The sequence below is a fragment of the Phyllopteryx taeniolatus genome, chromosome 23, assembly GCF_024500385.1.
Source record: "Phyllopteryx taeniolatus isolate TA_2022b chromosome 23, UOR_Ptae_1.2, whole genome shotgun sequence".
Classification (NCBI taxonomy): domain Eukaryota; kingdom Metazoa; phylum Chordata; class Actinopteri; order Syngnathiformes; family Syngnathidae; genus Phyllopteryx; species Phyllopteryx taeniolatus.
Genome location: NC_084524.1, coordinates 1838096 through 1854995, shown reverse-complemented (window position 1 = coordinate 1854995; position 16900 = coordinate 1838096). Strand labels below are relative to the sequence as shown.

Below are 16900 nucleotides of genomic sequence, written 5' to 3'. Positions count from 1 at the left end.
CTTGGATGGGTGCAGAGGGTAATAATAAACGACAAAATCCGTTAAGTTGACAATAAAATGCCACAGGAACACAGTTATGTTTGGAAAAAAAAGAACATTGATCAATTTTAGCGTTTTAAAAGGAAAAAAAGTCTGAATATTACAAGATGACTTTTGGATGGTATGAAAAGTTTGACTTTTTTTGTAAAATTACAAACTGATTTACGTCATTCCCGTAATATTTCCAAATGATTGTTTATCTGGCAACATAGTTTTTTTTGCGTTGCTATATAACACATTTCTATCTGATAACATTCCGTTTTGTTTTCTTTCTATCTGTGCAAATCACAAATCTCGCCAAGCTACGCGTTTTTATGACTTTTATTTTCGACTTTCCTCGAAATGAGGACAAACTATTTTCTGATGACAATTTACGATGATGAGCAAAGATCCTGTCTTTTCTCTTGTAATACATATCATATCGCAAAGCGTCTTCTCCAGTCAGCGACCCCCGGACGTCAGGAGTTTCGAAGGACCCGAAACGGGAGGCCGTGGCCCGGTACGACCACGTCGGCGGTCCGCAGCGCTTTCCGGCGGCTCGTCTCCTGCGCGGCGGCGTCGAGGCTCGAGTGGCGCCACGTGTCCTCATCCTGGCAACATTCGAAGAGGTCCCCCGCCACCAGCACCGTGCCCGCCGAGGTTCCCTTCACCTGGACGCTCACGTCCTGTCCGGTGTGGCCGGGGGTGGGAACCACACACACCTGGAACACGCAGGTCAGAATGATCAGAATACAAATGGTATTCTCCATGTGCGTACGTTTGTGATGTTACACCCAAAAAGTCACGTTAAACAGTGTTCCCTTGCTCCATCGCTTTGTGTTGTTGTTGTTGTTTTTTTTTTTAAGCGATCACTTTCAATGGGTTTGTATGCCATTTGACTCCGATGCCCTCCCACGCGGGCAAGGAGAGCCACAGTGGCCGACGCACTTTTCGGTTGCTAAACACAAACACGAATGACTACGTAGCTCGGCCTCTAGGAAATGATGGCTTACTTCTCGTAAAATGATGACTTCACGCAGTGGAGTTGCTCGCCCTATTTTGGGCAAGAACAAATCAAGTATTTTACATTTATTTTTATATTAGCCCCGCCCCAAACGTCAAAACCCTGCGACGCCCCCGCTGTATTCTGCTGTATTTCCATTTAATGGTCGTGAATGATGACTGAAACGATATCAAATTACGAGATTTTAACCGAGCAAAATTGCATATGATTACACGATTGCGATTTTGTGTTTTCCCTCGTCAAATTACAAACTGATTTGCGTAAACGTACGTGCTCGTCCACGACGTGCGCGTGCCCCTGCGCCAGTTTATTGGGCCGATACACGTCCCCTCGGCTGACGTCAAAGCCCACGATGACGTCGGCGGAAGGGAAGAGACCGAGGTTCCCGACGTGGTCCGAATGGCCGTGAGTCCCCACGACCAAGCGGACGTCCCGGGGCTCCAGCCCCTTTTTGCGGAGGCTTTCCACGAGGAAGTCCCTGTCCCAAGGCCCGCCGGTGTCCACCAGGATGTTGTTGCCGCCCGCTGCCGTGACGAGCGTCACGGTTCCGTCGGCTCGAAAGCTTCCGTCGGGCTGCGGGTGGTTGTAGCCCACCTTCAGGACCGACACCGAGTAAGGGCGGCCGGGGAAGTCCAGCTGAGATTCACCCAGAGGGATTTTTTGAAATTCATCACCCGAAGCCATTCGCGCACGTCCGCCTTTGATGACGTCATTGCCGTCGCATCATTAAAACGTTCACTACCAAACTTCTGGAATACAGATTGATCAAATAGATTTAAAAAAAATTAAAGATGAGTGTACGCTTACAAAAATGAATGCAAACAAATGACTTTGTCCATCCGTGTTGCGCTAATAATATTTAAAAATGCGTTCGAGCCCCAAGTCGTCAAATTGTTTGCCTCTGCTGCCATCTCGTGGATTGGACACGCCACTGATAGAAAAAAAAGTTAACGTTTCGAGATTGATATTACGAAAACAAACTATAATTCTCGTAATGTTGTGTGTATGATAATAAAATCTGTCATAATAGTGACTATGAGGCAAAGACAAATTTAATAGCTGTATGATGCGTAATGCTGCTTTTAGTTTTTTTTTTTGGGGGGGGGGGGGTCTGGTTACAAAGAATGAATTTATTTTCTTATGGTCACATTGCAACTATTAAGACTATTCTTGATCTTTGTTTTGCTTGACTTGAAATAAAAGTACAAATAAGTGTTCATTTCTGAGTTGTTGGTTTCTTTACTGTGCCTTTGTGTACTTTTTTTAACCCCTACACAAAAAATGAAATGGAATTTGAAGCTTACAAATAATTCACTTGGATGGAATATACATATATATATATATATATATACATGGTTCCGTTCAAAATGATTCACCCCAACTGCAAATGATTATTTATTTGTCAACTTTACAAACGTATACGTATACAACGTATTTCGGAATGAAACAACAAAACAATAAGACTTCAACGAATGCTTCGCGTCTCCATCGTGGTGTGGATATCCAGGTTGCACATCCGTCGAAAGAATGCCGCTGCGTCTTTGGGTTTTACAGATATGACGTCATATAGTTTCTCGTGTCGTGTTTGCCACTCGAGCCTTGCCAAGACTTAGAACGAAGCTCCAGTCGACGTTTTGGTGTAATCCTTGAAGTCAGTATGGACGCTGAGGATGGAGCAGACCTGTTTGAATTTGCTCCGAAGCCTCCCCATGTCGTCCTTTAGCTTTGCAGATTGCGGCTCTTCGTAGCTGGAATTCTGGATCAAACCCAGAAGCGATTCTAGGGTTTTGAGGCGTTTTCTTTGTTTGGGCTCCGATGTGTGCTGGACAAGACATTTCCACGTCACGACAAATCCATAATAGAAGGAAATCTCCGCCGACAGTTGAGCCCCATGAGAGGCTCCATGTCTGCGGCCAGTCTGCAGACCTTGGTGGGTCCCTTTCTTAAAGCCTTCTTCGTAGCCCTCCCCGCGGAATTTTTCGTCCGCCATGACAATACAATCAAATATATCATTGTTGTCTGTGTCGACCGCCATCTTCATGCCAGATCGATTTCGTGTTTGCCTTTCAGCCTTTGTAAAGTCTGGAGATGGAATAGTCGTCAGGCGCAATTGTGACGCGATCAAGATGCGACGGTGTCGCGTGACGCGAACATGTGAAAACAGAAACGATTTTTTCCTCTCATCCTCTCGTGAGAATAATAATCGAGTCATCCATTCATTGATTCAGAGCTAGGTTTCTACAAAACAACCCCATGTTATTTGTTATTGAAAGCTCGTCATAAAAAATATAGCTAGTAGTGCAAAGTTTGGTTCTACACGGAAAGTAGTTGGACATAGTTCCATACGGAACCTTGTTAATAGCTTTGTTTGGTAGTCGGCGGACTGTATTAGCTGTATTACACGCACGTCACCGCTCGACAATGGCGGAAGGAGTCGTTTTGGAGAAAGGTTCCTCTTTTATGGACCCTTTTAAAGGCGTCTTGCTGACATATTTGATACCAGAATCGTGCTACGATGAGTTTTTTCTCAATTTCAACCTTCTAGACGGTGAGTGACAGATGTTTGAGTGTTATGTAGTCGAACAAAAACAGCCGTTTGTTTCATTTTCCCGGCGCCCAAACGCAATTGAGAACCAAAAGAAACTACTCGTCCCGTTGGAGATATTGTCTTCACCATTTTATTCTGCTGTTCATGTTGCTGACATTTTAATGTGCAGTCATGCAGGTGACTGTCTGATTGTATTCCTTATTTGTGTGTTTCAGTACCATGTTTAAAGATTTTGCTCAGCAAAGGCCTGGGGATCGCCATCATCCTGGGATCAGTGATGGGTAAAGGACTCTTTTGACACCTCCATACAAATAATATATTATCATACTATGTTGTAAATAATCACAGCAAAGTGATGTGATGATAGCCTTTGTGCTTTAATGGCACCGAGGCGTGTCTCTTCCATTCATTCATCCACCATCTTCTATCCCGCGAATGAGTCTTCAAGCTATTAAATATGAATCCCAATTAAAGTTCACCGTCAAACTGCAGATCAAATAAAGAGAATCACACGTCGTGCATTTAAAACAACCACATAGCTTTACCTTTGGACGGACCGCTTAGCTTAATGCTAACAATGCAAAACACCATATAGGGGCCAATGAATAACGGATATTTGAACACAAATGGTGAAGCAACACATGTAGACAGACAATGTAGCAATGCTGGCAGGCATATTGTCTTTACCCCTGCGTAAAACGACGACTATTACTGCGAGGGACGGAAGGAGTTGGGACCGTTTCTGTGTACAGTATATCTGTATTGTACTGGCCAGCACGGCCGCCTGTGTGGAGTTTGCATGTTCTCCCCGTGCCTGCATGGGTTTTCTCCGGGCACTCCGGTTTCCTCACACATCCCAAAACACGCACAGTAGGTTAATTGAAGACTCTAAATTCCCCGTAGGTGTGAATCTGAGTGCGAATGGTTGTTTGTTTATATGTGTCCTGCGATTGGCTGGCGACCGGTTCAGGGTGTACCCCGTCTCCCGCCCAAAGACAGCCGGCATAGGCTCCAGTGAGGATAAGCGGTAAAGAAAATGGATGGATGGATGTATTGTACTGCCCCCAGGTGGCCAAGGCGTGCACACCAGAACGAGCCGTATTATCCAGATGAATTCTGATCGATTCGCCGCCCTATGAATGAAATGACCTGCTTGAATGAGAATAGTCTTTACATTTTATGCTAGCAAAATTTCTTGGTGCTATGTGTGTACAATGTGTATAAAAAGTATCTTATAATAAGTTTTAATGTGTTCAAAGCATGTGAGAGGGGAAAAACTAGTTTTTACAAATCAGGAGTCTATGGATTTTCACCTATTGCATGTGGGTCTGGAACCTCTTCCCTGCGATAAACGGGGTTTCACCGTATTGTATATTAATTGGAGCCACTTGTTGCGTTTCCAGTGAAGCTGCCTCAGATCCTGAAGATGATGGGTGCAAAGAGCGGCGAGGGACTGAGCTTCCAATCGGTGCTCCTCGAGCTGCTCGCCATCACGGGAACCGTGGCCTACAGCGTCGCCAATAAGTTCCCCTTCAGGTGGGACCCCGCGCCGGCGGCACCTTCGCGGCGCGCCGCCGCCTCGAATTAAACGACGTTGTGTGCGTTACGGCAGTGCGTGGGGCGAGGCGCTCTTCCTCATGCTGCAGACGGTCACCATCGGCTTCCTCATTCAGCACTACGGAGGGCGAAGCGGCAGAGGTGAGACTCAACGTCAAGCGAGTCAAGATTTTTTTTCATTTTTTTTTATGCAAAGTAGGAAGAAAAAAGATGCTTCAAGAATAAAGTCAGAATTGTACAAGAAAAATGCTTGCTCTTATGATATTACATAAATGTTTTTCCAGTCAAAAGTTGCACTATTTCGAGAAAAAGGTGTAATATTAGAAGAATTACATCCTAATGTTCCAAGTTGTGAAGTTCTGCAAATACAAAGACTTTTTTTTTCTAATGAATAAAAAAAGCTGTACTGAGAAATATATTTTTTTGCAGGTTTCCTGTTTCTGGTGGTCTACTTGGGCGTGCTGCTCCTCGTGCTGTCTCCAGTCACCCCGGTGTCCGCGGTGACCGCCTTGCAGGCCGCCAACGTGCCCGCCATCGTCGTCGGCAGGGTGGGCAAACGCAGCCACAGTCAAATATACACCAAGGAAATTATGTTATGCTGTAGCTATTTTGCAATTGTACACAGATTAAGCCAATACACAAACTACCATATTTATTCATATCCATCATATTTATATATATTACATTTCGCGGACCTCCTACGGTGGCCGAGCTATATTGTCTTTTTTTTTTTTGCAACACAACTAACTACTTGTCTGTTGCGTAAATCCCCACGATGCTAAGCCATTAGCGGAAAAAGTGGTAAGATCAACTTGAACATATATATATTTTGGGGTTAGAAAAAGTTATGTGATCAGAATAAATGTATAATATTACTGTATGTGACAAAAAGTCAAATGTATATGAGAACAACGGTATTGTGACCAACTGTGTGTGTGTGTGTTGTTTTCCAGCTGATTCAAGCCGCCACTAACTTCCGCAACGGACACACAGGCCAATTGTCGGCCATTTCGGTCTTCTTGTTGTTCGCAGGATCGCTCGCACGCATCTTCACCTCCCTGCAGGTAGCGGACATTTTGTTTGAAACGTACTGCGGCAACTGGGAAGTTTACGTATTTCCAATACCGCTAACTTAAGAAATACACTACGCATAATACTTCGAAATTGACACAGCTTTTCTTCATGTAAAAAAAGAAAAGATGGAAGATTGAGAACAAATATAATGTATAGTGAGTATTTTACTCGTGCAATTTTATTGCTTTCTTTGTTGTTGTTTATACTGTGTTGTTGCACGCGCCCGCAGGAAACGGGCGACACGCTGCTGGCTTGCACGTACGTCATATCGTCGGCCTGCAACGCCATCCTCGCCCTGCAGGTCCTCTACTACTGGAACAGCTCGGCCGAGCGCAAGAAGAAGAAGAAGAAGAAGAAGAGAGAGTAGGCAAAGAATCCCTCCGCTCCAGAACAACCCTTGCGCCGCAAGGGATCCGGGAAACTCGACGAGAAACGCAGCGTGCCCCCAAAAAAGGTGAAAACGACCACAGTGACATTCCTCAGTTTCTGACAATTCCTCAGAATTATGATTATGAACATGAATAAAATTGTACACAGCTTCACTTTGATTTGCTGTCGTCGTTCCTTCCCTTCCCTCGCGTATCTGACCGAGGTGGAACGTTCCTGGAAGCCGCACGAGTTGCACCTGGCCGCTGACGAGCCGGTCTCTTCTTATCGCTGTGCGCGCGTGCGGAAAGCCAATAAGAATGATTGATTATCACCGCTATTTATTATATTTTTGTAACGCATTTCATTTATTGTTGGTTTTAAATTTCAGTTTAAAATGATCTCAGCTAATGAAGAAACCGTCTTATCTTCTTTGTCTGTATTTATTTCAAAGCTGTCAATGAAAGTAAATGCAAATCCATCTCTCGCTTCGCCTGTAACAAAATCTGAAAAGATTCCAAACAAAAGCAAACAATATGCATAATCATACATATCCGTTTCCTGTCAAATAACATCGATTACTTATTGTGTTGTTGTTAATTATTATATACTAAACACTATCTTTAAACCAAGTCTCCTAGTCTTGCAAGATTGTATTTTATTATTACTGTAAATAATAATTTAACGTTACTATACTCATTTTTAAGAGTAGTATTAGTATTAATGTACAGTAGTAGTTTGACAATGTAATTTAAGGTCCAATTCCTTGCCAGTTGCAAAAAAAAAACCCAAAAAAACAAAAGAGAGCATGTGACTGATAAAATCCGCTGAACTTTGAATCTTCAGTCATTGAAAAAAGAAAAGGAAATCCTTTTGCACGAAGGGACCTCTTTCCTGGATCCCTTTCAAGGGCGTGCGTCTCTTGGAGTTTGTAATGCCGCAGTCATGTTCCGACGCCTTTTTCCTGCGATTCAACTTCGCGGACGGTGAGTACGCATCATTTCTTGAACTTTCGGGCCACGACGACAACAAACCAACGCGGAGAAACAAGTGGCTCTTTGTGTTTCAGGGCCGTGTCTGAAGACTCTGCTCAGCAAAGGCCTGGGGACCGACATTATACTGGGATCAATGTTGGGTATGCCGCTTAACTTCTTTTTGCACTTTAAATCTTTAGTGCTCAATTGGTCACGTTTTGAGTTTTACAAAAGTCAAGATTAAGCAAGTGCATTTGGATTTTTATTTTAACCTTCGCAGTTAATGATTTATGATCAATTATTGAATTACAAATACAATTTTTATTCCCGCTGTTTCTGCCGGTCTACTCGGGCGTGCTGCCCGTCCTGCTGTCTCCTCTGGTCCCCTCGTCAGCGCTCGCCGCCTTGCAGGCCCGCCGTCATCGTCAGCAGGGTCGGGCAAACGTTCCCAAAACGATCGTCGCGTGTCGTGCTTGAGCGTTTTTGACGGTCAGCGGTGCTTGCGGGTCATCCGGGCGGCCACCGACCTTCGCAACGGACACACGGGCCAGTTGTCTGCTCTGACCGTCACCATATTGTTCGCCGGGTCGCTCGCGCGCATCTTCACCTCAGTGCAGGTACGTGCGAGAAAAACGCAGTTTTAATGATCGTGTGGATTCAGATAGACATACATATTCATATTCAATTTCAGTGCTTTTTGTTGGCTTTTCAGGGTTAGTGTTTAGGTTGATGATGGCAGTTTTACCTTTTAACCGATTATTTGCGTGGATGTTGTGTCCCCAGGAAACGGGCGACACGCTGCTGGCGGTCACCTACGTGGCGTCGGTGGCTTGCAACGGCCTCATCGTGGCGCAGGTGCTCTACTACCGGAAGCCCACCAAAAGCTTCCTACGACACGAGCGCCGGCGAACGCAGCAGCAGATACGCTCGTCCTAGTTCCGAATCGGAAAAAAGGACTGGCGCGAGCACTCGGAGACAGCAGGTACCCACGGGGATACACTGTAGTGGTCTACGACACCTCTGCTGTGCTTGATTACTATTTAATGGATTTATTTTTCAGGTATTAAAAAGGTAACGTGGTTGATTATTCTGAATATTAAATTTGTATGAAATTAAACTCATTCAATCAAATAAAAGCATTTATTTATTCAAAATAAGGCTTTTTTAATGACAATTCCATTTGTTTTAAATACTTTATTTGAATATTTTCTAATTTGATTACAATTAAAATGTATTAAAAATCCAACTTAATTGTAAATAAATTATAGTCTATTCAAATTCTACATTTTATTGTAAAAAAAATTATTTATTAAAACATACTTTACCGTTACATTTTGATGTATTTTTGAAAAATACTTGTAAATATGTTGCAATTATTTTGTATTAAATTACAATAAAGAATAAATATAGAATTCTATGTTTTCTCCATATTTCTATGTATTAAAAAACTTATTACTTTCATTTATGACCAAATTATTCAAAAACAATTGAAAGTATTTAAAACGTAGTTGTAATTAGAAAGCTATTGCTTTTATTCTTTAATTTGGTTCTGAAAACAGATTACAATCAAAAACATTTTTTTTTACAAAAATATGTTGCAAGTGATCACCATTCAATTAGTTATTTTAATGTTGTGAAAAAGATATTTAATTCCAATGAATGTCCCAAACTGTGCCCTCTAGTGGTGATCAGGCCCATCGTGGAACAAGTGGCTCCCAAAGAAAGACAATCGAGGCTGCAACTATTTGGGCAAGCCACACCAACATATGGCATGATACGATATTGATGATTAGTTTTGAAATTGTGTACGATTAAAACTCAGCGTGCACACACACACACAAATAAATTCACATGCGCACACACACACCTCCGCTTACCGCAGCTCTTTGTGCCAAACTTTTAAGTCAGCCTCGGCGCATCCATGGCAACCACTTGTTGAAGCCTCGCTGCCTGTTGCTAGGTGATTGGAGCTACTGGACCAGAAAATCCCTCCATTGACAAAGCACCCACCCACCACCCACCCCCCACCCACACACACACACACGCCCCCCCCAAGCACCCCCCCCCCCCCCCCCCAATGCGCTCCAGCCAAAACAACCACACATATTCCTTGAAAGGTGCCAAAACAACACACTCATTTATCATTGATTTTAAATAATTCTCAATTCATTCAATCACTCGTGACTCCAAACTCGTCTTAGGAACATTTCTTCTGTGTGTTGGAAGTGTCAAAATAAGTCAATAACTCCAATCGAATGAAGTGAGTCGTCGTTTGTTCTCAGGGTATTGAATCGATGGCAAGTGGACCGTTTTTCGAAGACATTCCGCCTCTCATCCGAGCAGGCGACAGTAAAACATTCAGAAACTGAACTGTGATTGGCGTTTCCATGTCAAGCGGGAAATTACCGACTTCCCAGTTTTCTTGAACACACTGGGTGCGTAATATTTTGTAAGTGGCATCTGCGAATTGGACAAATGGAATTGTTTATTTTCCTCTTCAAAACCCTACAAACAATGCCCGATAAGGACAGAATGAAAACGTTTTTAGAAAGCGTATTCGAAATAAAAAAACACTCTGAAATTCGCAGCCTTTTGTTGACAGTGTTTACAAATGTTTTTGGCACACGTATCTATGGGCAGTTCGGAGCATTCCTCTTAGCTTTTGTCTTATTTTCCTTTTTGCAGATGAATCATTTGTCATTTTTCTCTGCGTTTCACGTCCCCCCCCCGCGTGACTCGGCACTTTCCGAAGGGCCTCGCAACTTGAGCGAGTCGCTTAAACTTCTCTCGCGTTCGGGAACTTTGAAAGACTTTTCGCTGGTAAATCTCAGTTGATTGCGGAAGCCCCCCTATCTCCGGGGGCCCCCCCGCCCCCCTTTTCCGACCTCCGTCCCCTCCCCTCACCGACCGATTAGCCGGTGCAAGGGTTCTGGCCCATTTCCATGAGAAAGGCGGCGGTCGGTGAAAGGGTTAAGCCCGTGAGGACCGAGCAAAGCAGAAAGCAGCCCTCATTTTCTGCACAGCGGGGGTGTCGGGCACGGGGGGCGCGGGGGCCGGGAGACGGGAACAAAGACGCCCGAGGGAGGAGCGGAGACTGCGGCTTTACTATATGCACCTGCGTGCTGAAAGGCGGCGGACAATGCGCCTCCGAAACGGCCAATTACGCGCGGGCCATCCACCGGCTTTGTGTGTTTGTGTGTGCGCGTTGTTTGGGGGAGAAAGTGAATTTTAAAGAGGACAAAGATAAGAAAGTAAAGCTTTAAATCATCCACCCCCCCCCCGCCCACACACACAGACCCCCCCCAATTCACCCCCGTGTTCCCATGCAGCCAAGGTTGATGCGTCATCGTCCTCTATGGACACGCATGACGTCATGTTTAAAGTGCCGCGACGGGTTTGTCATCGGTGCCCATTTGGGGTAAGGCGTTCATTGGGGGCGGAGGCCTCATTTGGACAAATGTTGCTCATATTTCTTAGATCCTATTCCAATATACATGATTTCGGCTGAAGTGTACCAGGGGAGGCCTTTTTTTTTCTTTTTTTTTTTAAACAAATGTATTCAAAACTTATCCCTTCAAATACATACTCAATTGCAGAGGGTACCCGAGACTGATGCGCCATTCACGAAGGGGAGGCCTTCCTAATTCGCTAAGAGGCTACGCTAAGCTAATTCGAAAGCACCCCTCGTTTTTGGCACAAAAGAACAATTTACAATTTTGATGAATTCAACTGCAGAGTTTACCAGGCGACTATGAGGGGTAAGGCGCTCACATTAGCGGAGGCCCTATTCATAAAAGTGCATTTAAATTTAACAATACTACAAAATAGTATTAATGCCGTAAATAACATTTACAATACATGAACTTCGCTGCAGTCTCGACACCTTAAAAAAAATAAAATAGTGTTTGAAAGCCTTTCGTTACATGGCATTTCCTTTTTTAGTTGTAACATTCTAAAGCCTTTTTACCATACTGGTCACACATTTCCACATTGTGATAAATGATAAGACTGACGTGATTTGTACTTTTTATTAATAGTCATGAAATCCATACTTTTTTTTTTTTAATCAAAAATGCAATCAAGACTCTTAGTATAAGAGCCTAAAATGTGTACATTATTTACAAGAGCGCTACGTACAGTAACTAGACCACATGGAATGGATTCTACAAAAAAAAAAAAACAGCGATACGCGAGTAAAACAGCTAAAAATGTAAACATTTACACGACATTTTTAAAAAACAAATACGTGTATCTAGTTAGTAATGGATGGAGAAATAAACCAAATGTAGGTCCATAGCAGCAGCTACAACATACTGTACAGATTATACACACGCCGTACGTCGCAGCTGATGGTTTGAGAGGGAAATTGCGTTCAAAGTCATGTGCAATGAGTCCCAACCAAATGAGCCAATTTCACATGAAAGGAAAGAAAATAAAAAGAAAAAATGGATCGATGACAATTGAACGTTTGCTCATCTATGCCAGCGACGTATCGTGACAGGCCGAACAAGTCGACGCCGTCGGGTGAAGTTAAACAGCAACGTTAGCAGTATACATTCTCTTTACACATTCAAACTAATGGAGAGGCGTCGGGAGGAAGGGCGAGCCCACCCACGGCTTCCGCGCCCTCCGCGTAAAGCTACCGAAATGCCGCATTTCCAACGGCATCTAGAGATTTTCTTCAAAAAGTAAAAACAAACTAAAGTGTATTAAAAATAAGCCACTTTGTACAATGCGGAACGACGACATCCCACAGGAACAGCATGAGACGTGAGTGCAGATTGTCCCGTGCGCTTCTAGATGTGCGTGAGGGGGACGGTGCCGCTGAGGTAGTGCTGCTGGACGCCGCCGTAGCCCCTGGGGGCCGGCCCCCCCGCCGGGTCGCCGCCGCCGTCGCCGCCCCCCGGGATGTACATGCTGATCATGTCCCGCAGGTCGCCCTGCAGGGGGCCCCGGTGGTGGGCGGGCGTCGGGGGCGAGTGGGACACGGCTTCCGGTTTCACCATGGACATGGGAACCGGGCTGGGCTGCTGGGGGCTGCCGCTGTACGACATCGGGCTGCGGGGGCGGCGTTTAGGCACAATCGTTAGCAGCGCATACATGCAAAAGGATGCCAGTCAATATGCATGCTTGTCAATGTTGTCGTAGGCTCCGTTTGAGTCAAAAGTAGCGGCATGCTAATTTTCACTTACATTATATGTTAGCAGTAAAAGCTAGCGGACTTTCATTGCATTACGGTTTGGTTGAACATATTGCCGTTTAAATCGAAAATGTTTAGTTATGCGTTAGTTTCACAGGAAACCGCTTGAAGCAAGCACGCTATGCCTCTTATTTGGAGAACTGGAGCTTGAGAATATTTTTGTGTTTTTACGAGTGAAAAAGTGCACGTGGGGCTCGAAAATCACTTAACATTTTAAATGGACTGGAATTTATCCTCTGTGATAAATGGTGGTTCACAGTACTTAACTGCAGAGAGTAGCAGGCATCTATTAGGGGCCAGGCGTTATTTGGGGGTGACGCCTTGTGTGCAAATGCATCTTTTAAATGCATAATTTCTCTCCCAGTGAGTAAATGCCAATGTATTAACTGCACAAATTCTAAAGCATCTATCAGAGGCAAGGCTTTTATTGGGGTGAGGCCTTTAAATTTGTATTTATTTATTTATTTTTGACAAATGTGGAACATTTCATACATTTACTACAATTGAGTAAATGTCAACTTATTGACTGCAGAGAGAAGTTGGTGTCTTATTGGCAGGACATTTATTTGGGGTGAGGCTTTTATTTTTACAAATTTGCAACATTGAATATATTTTCCTACAAATGAGTAAATGTCAAGTAATACATTGATTACTTGACCGCAGAGCACGGCAGACGTTTATTCGGAGCACGGCCTTTATTTATGAAAATACATTTTGAATATTTAACAGTCAGGTTAGGTCTTATAAATAAATGCAGTAGTAAGAATAGTTTTTTTTAATTATTTTTTAACAATACTTCTACATTTACTCAACTACAGAGAGTACCGGGCACGTATTCGGGGTAAGGCGTTGGAGACTCGTACCGGAACGGCAGCGCTGAGGCATTGTGGGTAAAGGGACCACACACGCAGCTGATCAACATTCCGGACGGGAGCCCGCCTGCCGTTTGCACACTGAAAATCGCTCTTCAAAAATTACGGGAAGATTTCGGCAGAAAGTATTAGCGCTTGTCCGGTTATTTTGTCTTTGCTCAAGACGCGCTTATTCGAAAAGTATCATATTTATGGCATTTTATGCCACACCCTGAATATTAAGTCACCCAAGACTTGGCTCGGGCTCCAAGAAGACAAAATGTCACTAGATAGATTATTATTTATTTTTTTTCCCCCATGTATGTATATTTTAAAACTATATTTGACTTGACGCGTAACTTAAGATGTTTTATTTTACTTATTTAAAAGCGAAAAGACAAAAACGTCACGTGAAATCTAAGTTGTATGTGCTACAAGCAAAAGTTAGGTGACACATTTTAAAAGAAGATTTCGAAAAGCGGAAAAGTCACTTGAGATGTTTTGAAGTGTTCCAAATCCAAGACGAGAGTTTGACTAGTTTTTGAAGAAGACTTCCCCCCCCCCCCCACCACCAGCCCCCACCCGCCCGCCCGTGTGCGAATGGAGATGTTGTTAAATGTTGCCTGAGGCGAGCGACGCTGGAATGTCTGCGACCCACCTGTACGAGTTGCTTCCGTTCATGTAGGTCTGGGCCGCCGTCATGGCGGGCGGGTACTGGAGGGCCGTCAGGTCGTAGCGGTGCAGCTGCGGAGTGTAGCCGAGCGCCTCGCCCTGCATCCCGGCGTAGCCCCCCGCGGGGCCCCAGCCGTAGCTCTCGTGCATCCGGGGGCTGGCGCCCTGGCCCTGGGCCGTCACCAGCAGGTTCCCGGCGGCCAGCGGGTACTTGGGCACCTGCGCGTCCTTCTTCAGCATGCTGGGCTTGCTCTTGCGCCGCGGCTTGTACTTGTAGTCCGGGTACTCCTTCATGTGCACGGCCCGCAGCCGCTTGGCCTCGTCGATGAACGGCCGCTTCTCGGCGTCGCTCAGCAGCTTCCACTCGGCGCCGAGCCGCTTGCTGATCTCGGAGTTGTGCATCTTGGGGTTCTCCTGGGCCATCTTGCGCCTCTGGCCCCGGGACCACACCATGAAGGCGTTCATGGGCCGCTTCACCTTATCCATGGGGTCCCCTCCGCCGGGGGCCAGGGCGCTTTTGGAGCCCGGGTGAGGGACGCCGTTGCCGGGCGTCATGCTGCCCGGAGGGGCCGGTGACATGCCTTGGGCCGTGTGGTGCACCGGCTGCCCGCTGGGCTTCAACTCGTGTTCCATCATGCTGTACATGGCGAGCGGTGAACTTGAAGAGGACAATTCGAAGCAAAAAAACACAAAAAAGCGCTTCTTCTTCTTCTTCTTCTTCTTTTTCCCCCCTGCTTTTGGGGTCGCCGCGCACCTGGCCGGCAAAGTCCACCTGGTGTTCCCGCAGTTTGTGCGGGAGCACCGGGTGAACCGATTTAACTAATTAGCCTCAACCGGCGCGCGCCGTCGTTCTCTTCAAGTGCGGCAAAAACCACGCACAACTTTGTTTGTTTGGGTGTTTTGCTTTCTTTCTTAGTTAGTTGGCTCTCTTGGTCGCAACTTGTTATTCTGAACCACTTGTTGTTCGAGCGCGCTCTCCCGGTTCAAGCCCGACTGCCCCCCGCACCCCCCCCCGGTCCCCTTTCCTCCCTCCGGCCGGCCTGCAGCCGACCAATCAGGAATGAGCGCGTCTATTAGCATCTCAAAGACTTTTTTTTTTTTTTTTTTTTTTTTTTTAGTGCGAAAGGAGAGCGAGCCAATATCTTAATAAGGACAAAACTTTGCAGAATCTCCACTTAGAAAAGAAAATCAACTTTCATGTCGAGGTTTTTCTATGAACTGGAAAACAAAACGGTTTTATAAAACTAGCGTGGCAAGAGGGTGCGGAAAGGCGGGGTTGTCCTAAAATGACAAAAAAATAAATACAAAATAAATGTCGCAGTAGTCATCATAACCCTTCGAGCGACGCACAGTTGAACCCAAATGGTGGCGCAACACATAGACAAACAACGTCACAGTACTCGCAGGCATATATTCTTGATCCTCTGCCAAAAACGGCTAACATTACAGCAGCTAATTGTGAAGCTCTTCTGCCTTCGTGTCTGCGTGACTGCAATATTGCAACCCCCGAAGGAATAGCCCAGTAAATTCAATCATTAAATCGTAAAAGCGCAAACTCTTTCATTCTTTACATTCCATTGAATTAAAAATACTAAATCTAAACTCAACTAATACGTTCAAAGTAATTGCATACAATATACTTTTTTAAATGCATACAAATAATCCAAATATGAAATGGACATTTTTTTGTTTTGTTTGTTTGTTTTTTATTCTTCCAGCTCGCTCCAACATTTGCGGACCAGCCAGGACACCGCCCGTGTTGTTGTGATGCGATCATGACTTTACAGGACGTCTTAAAAGTGGTTTTCTGCCCCCGAGCGGATCGGCTTTGCAGTCTGCTGTAAAAAAAAAAAACGACAAGAATAATCATAATAATAAAATCTCCCGCTGGACACGGAGTCTCGGGAGCAGCGAGTCACATGACCTGCGTCAATGGCGCGACTCCCGACTCCGATGTTACGGAACGCACCGGATGGCTGTGAGGGTGGGTGGGGGGGGGGGGGGGGTCGTGATGGAAAGGAGGGGAAATGTGAAGGAACAGAAATGAAGTGGCGATGAAATCAATAAGTAAGGATGGCCGCAGAGCAAAAGCAATGATGGAGGAGGGATGAAAAGGATGAAGGGATGGATGAGGAAGGGTGAGGGTGCGTGGGGGGGCGGGGGGCTGATTCGAGGGTGACAGGACTCCCTGAATGGGCCTCTATTCTCCCCTCTGCTGGCTCCTCTTCTCATGCAAAGCAGGCCCCCGTTCAGCCTCCCGGCCATCCGTCACACAACAGAAAGAGCCTGGCAGAGCCTTTACGAGCCTCCCACTCCGCATAATCCCCCCACCCGGTGCCCAACAGGGGGTGACAGGGCCGGGGGGGGGGGGGGGATGGGCGTGGGGCGTAGCTCCCAAAATGCCTCCGCAAGAAGAAGAGGCCACCTAGAACGAACAACAGCGCGTGTTTACTTCACACCGCGCTTCCAGGTGCAGGCTATTTGCTCCCGTTGCCGTTGTTCGTCATAATAATCGCGATCACCAAAGACATTCATCCAGCGCTCTTCGTGATAGGCGAAGACGCTTTGCAATTGCACACGTGATGCGCGGACTCCACAGTCACAGCCGAGTGGGCG

General features: G+C 45.4%; 4 protein-coding genes across 4 annotated transcripts; 1 reads left to right on the top strand and 3 right to left on the bottom strand.

The window, feature by feature from the left end:
* Nucleotides 1-342: 342 nt before the first annotated feature.
* Nucleotides 343-1750, bottom strand: mblac1 (metallo-beta-lactamase domain containing 1). The gene is made up of 2 exons (XM_061763146.1): nt 1313-1750; nt 343-740 (listed from the first exon to the last, which is right to left on the bottom strand). Exons 1-2 carry the CDS (start codon nt 1724-1726, stop codon nt 498-500), a joined length of 657 nt encoding a protein of 218 aa, XP_061619130.1. The 5' UTR covers nt 1727-1750; the 3' UTR covers nt 343-497.
* A 674-nt stretch (nt 1751-2424) lies between these two features.
* lto1 (LTO1 maturation factor of ABCE1) lies at nt 2425-3182 on the bottom strand. The gene has a single exon (XM_061764371.1). The coding sequence runs from the start codon at nt 3081-3083 to the stop codon at nt 2652-2654; it is 432 nt and encodes a 143-aa protein (XP_061620355.1). The 5' UTR covers nt 3084-3182; the 3' UTR covers nt 2425-2651.
* Nucleotides 3183-3423: 241 nt separating this feature from the next.
* mpdu1b (mannose-P-dolichol utilization defect 1b) lies at nt 3424-6763 on the top strand. The gene is made up of 7 exons (XM_061764370.1): nt 3424-3590; nt 3806-3871; nt 4994-5126; nt 5203-5288; nt 5577-5695; nt 6101-6211; nt 6451-6763. The coding sequence occupies exons 1-7, from the start codon at nt 3464-3466 to the stop codon at nt 6586-6588; spliced, it is 780 nt and encodes a 259-aa protein (XP_061620354.1). The 5' UTR covers nt 3424-3463; the 3' UTR covers nt 6589-6763.
* A 4812-nt stretch (nt 6764-11575) lies between these two features.
* On the bottom strand, nt 11576-15291 carry LOC133472613 (transcription factor Sox-19a-like). Its single transcript, XM_061763688.1, has 2 exons — nt 14271-15291; nt 11576-12619 (listed from the first exon to the last, which is right to left on the bottom strand). Exons 1-2 carry the CDS (start codon nt 14927-14929, stop codon nt 12358-12360), a joined length of 921 nt encoding a protein of 306 aa, XP_061619672.1. The 5' UTR covers nt 14930-15291; the 3' UTR covers nt 11576-12357.
* Between the last annotated feature and the right edge of the window lie 1609 nt (nt 15292-16900).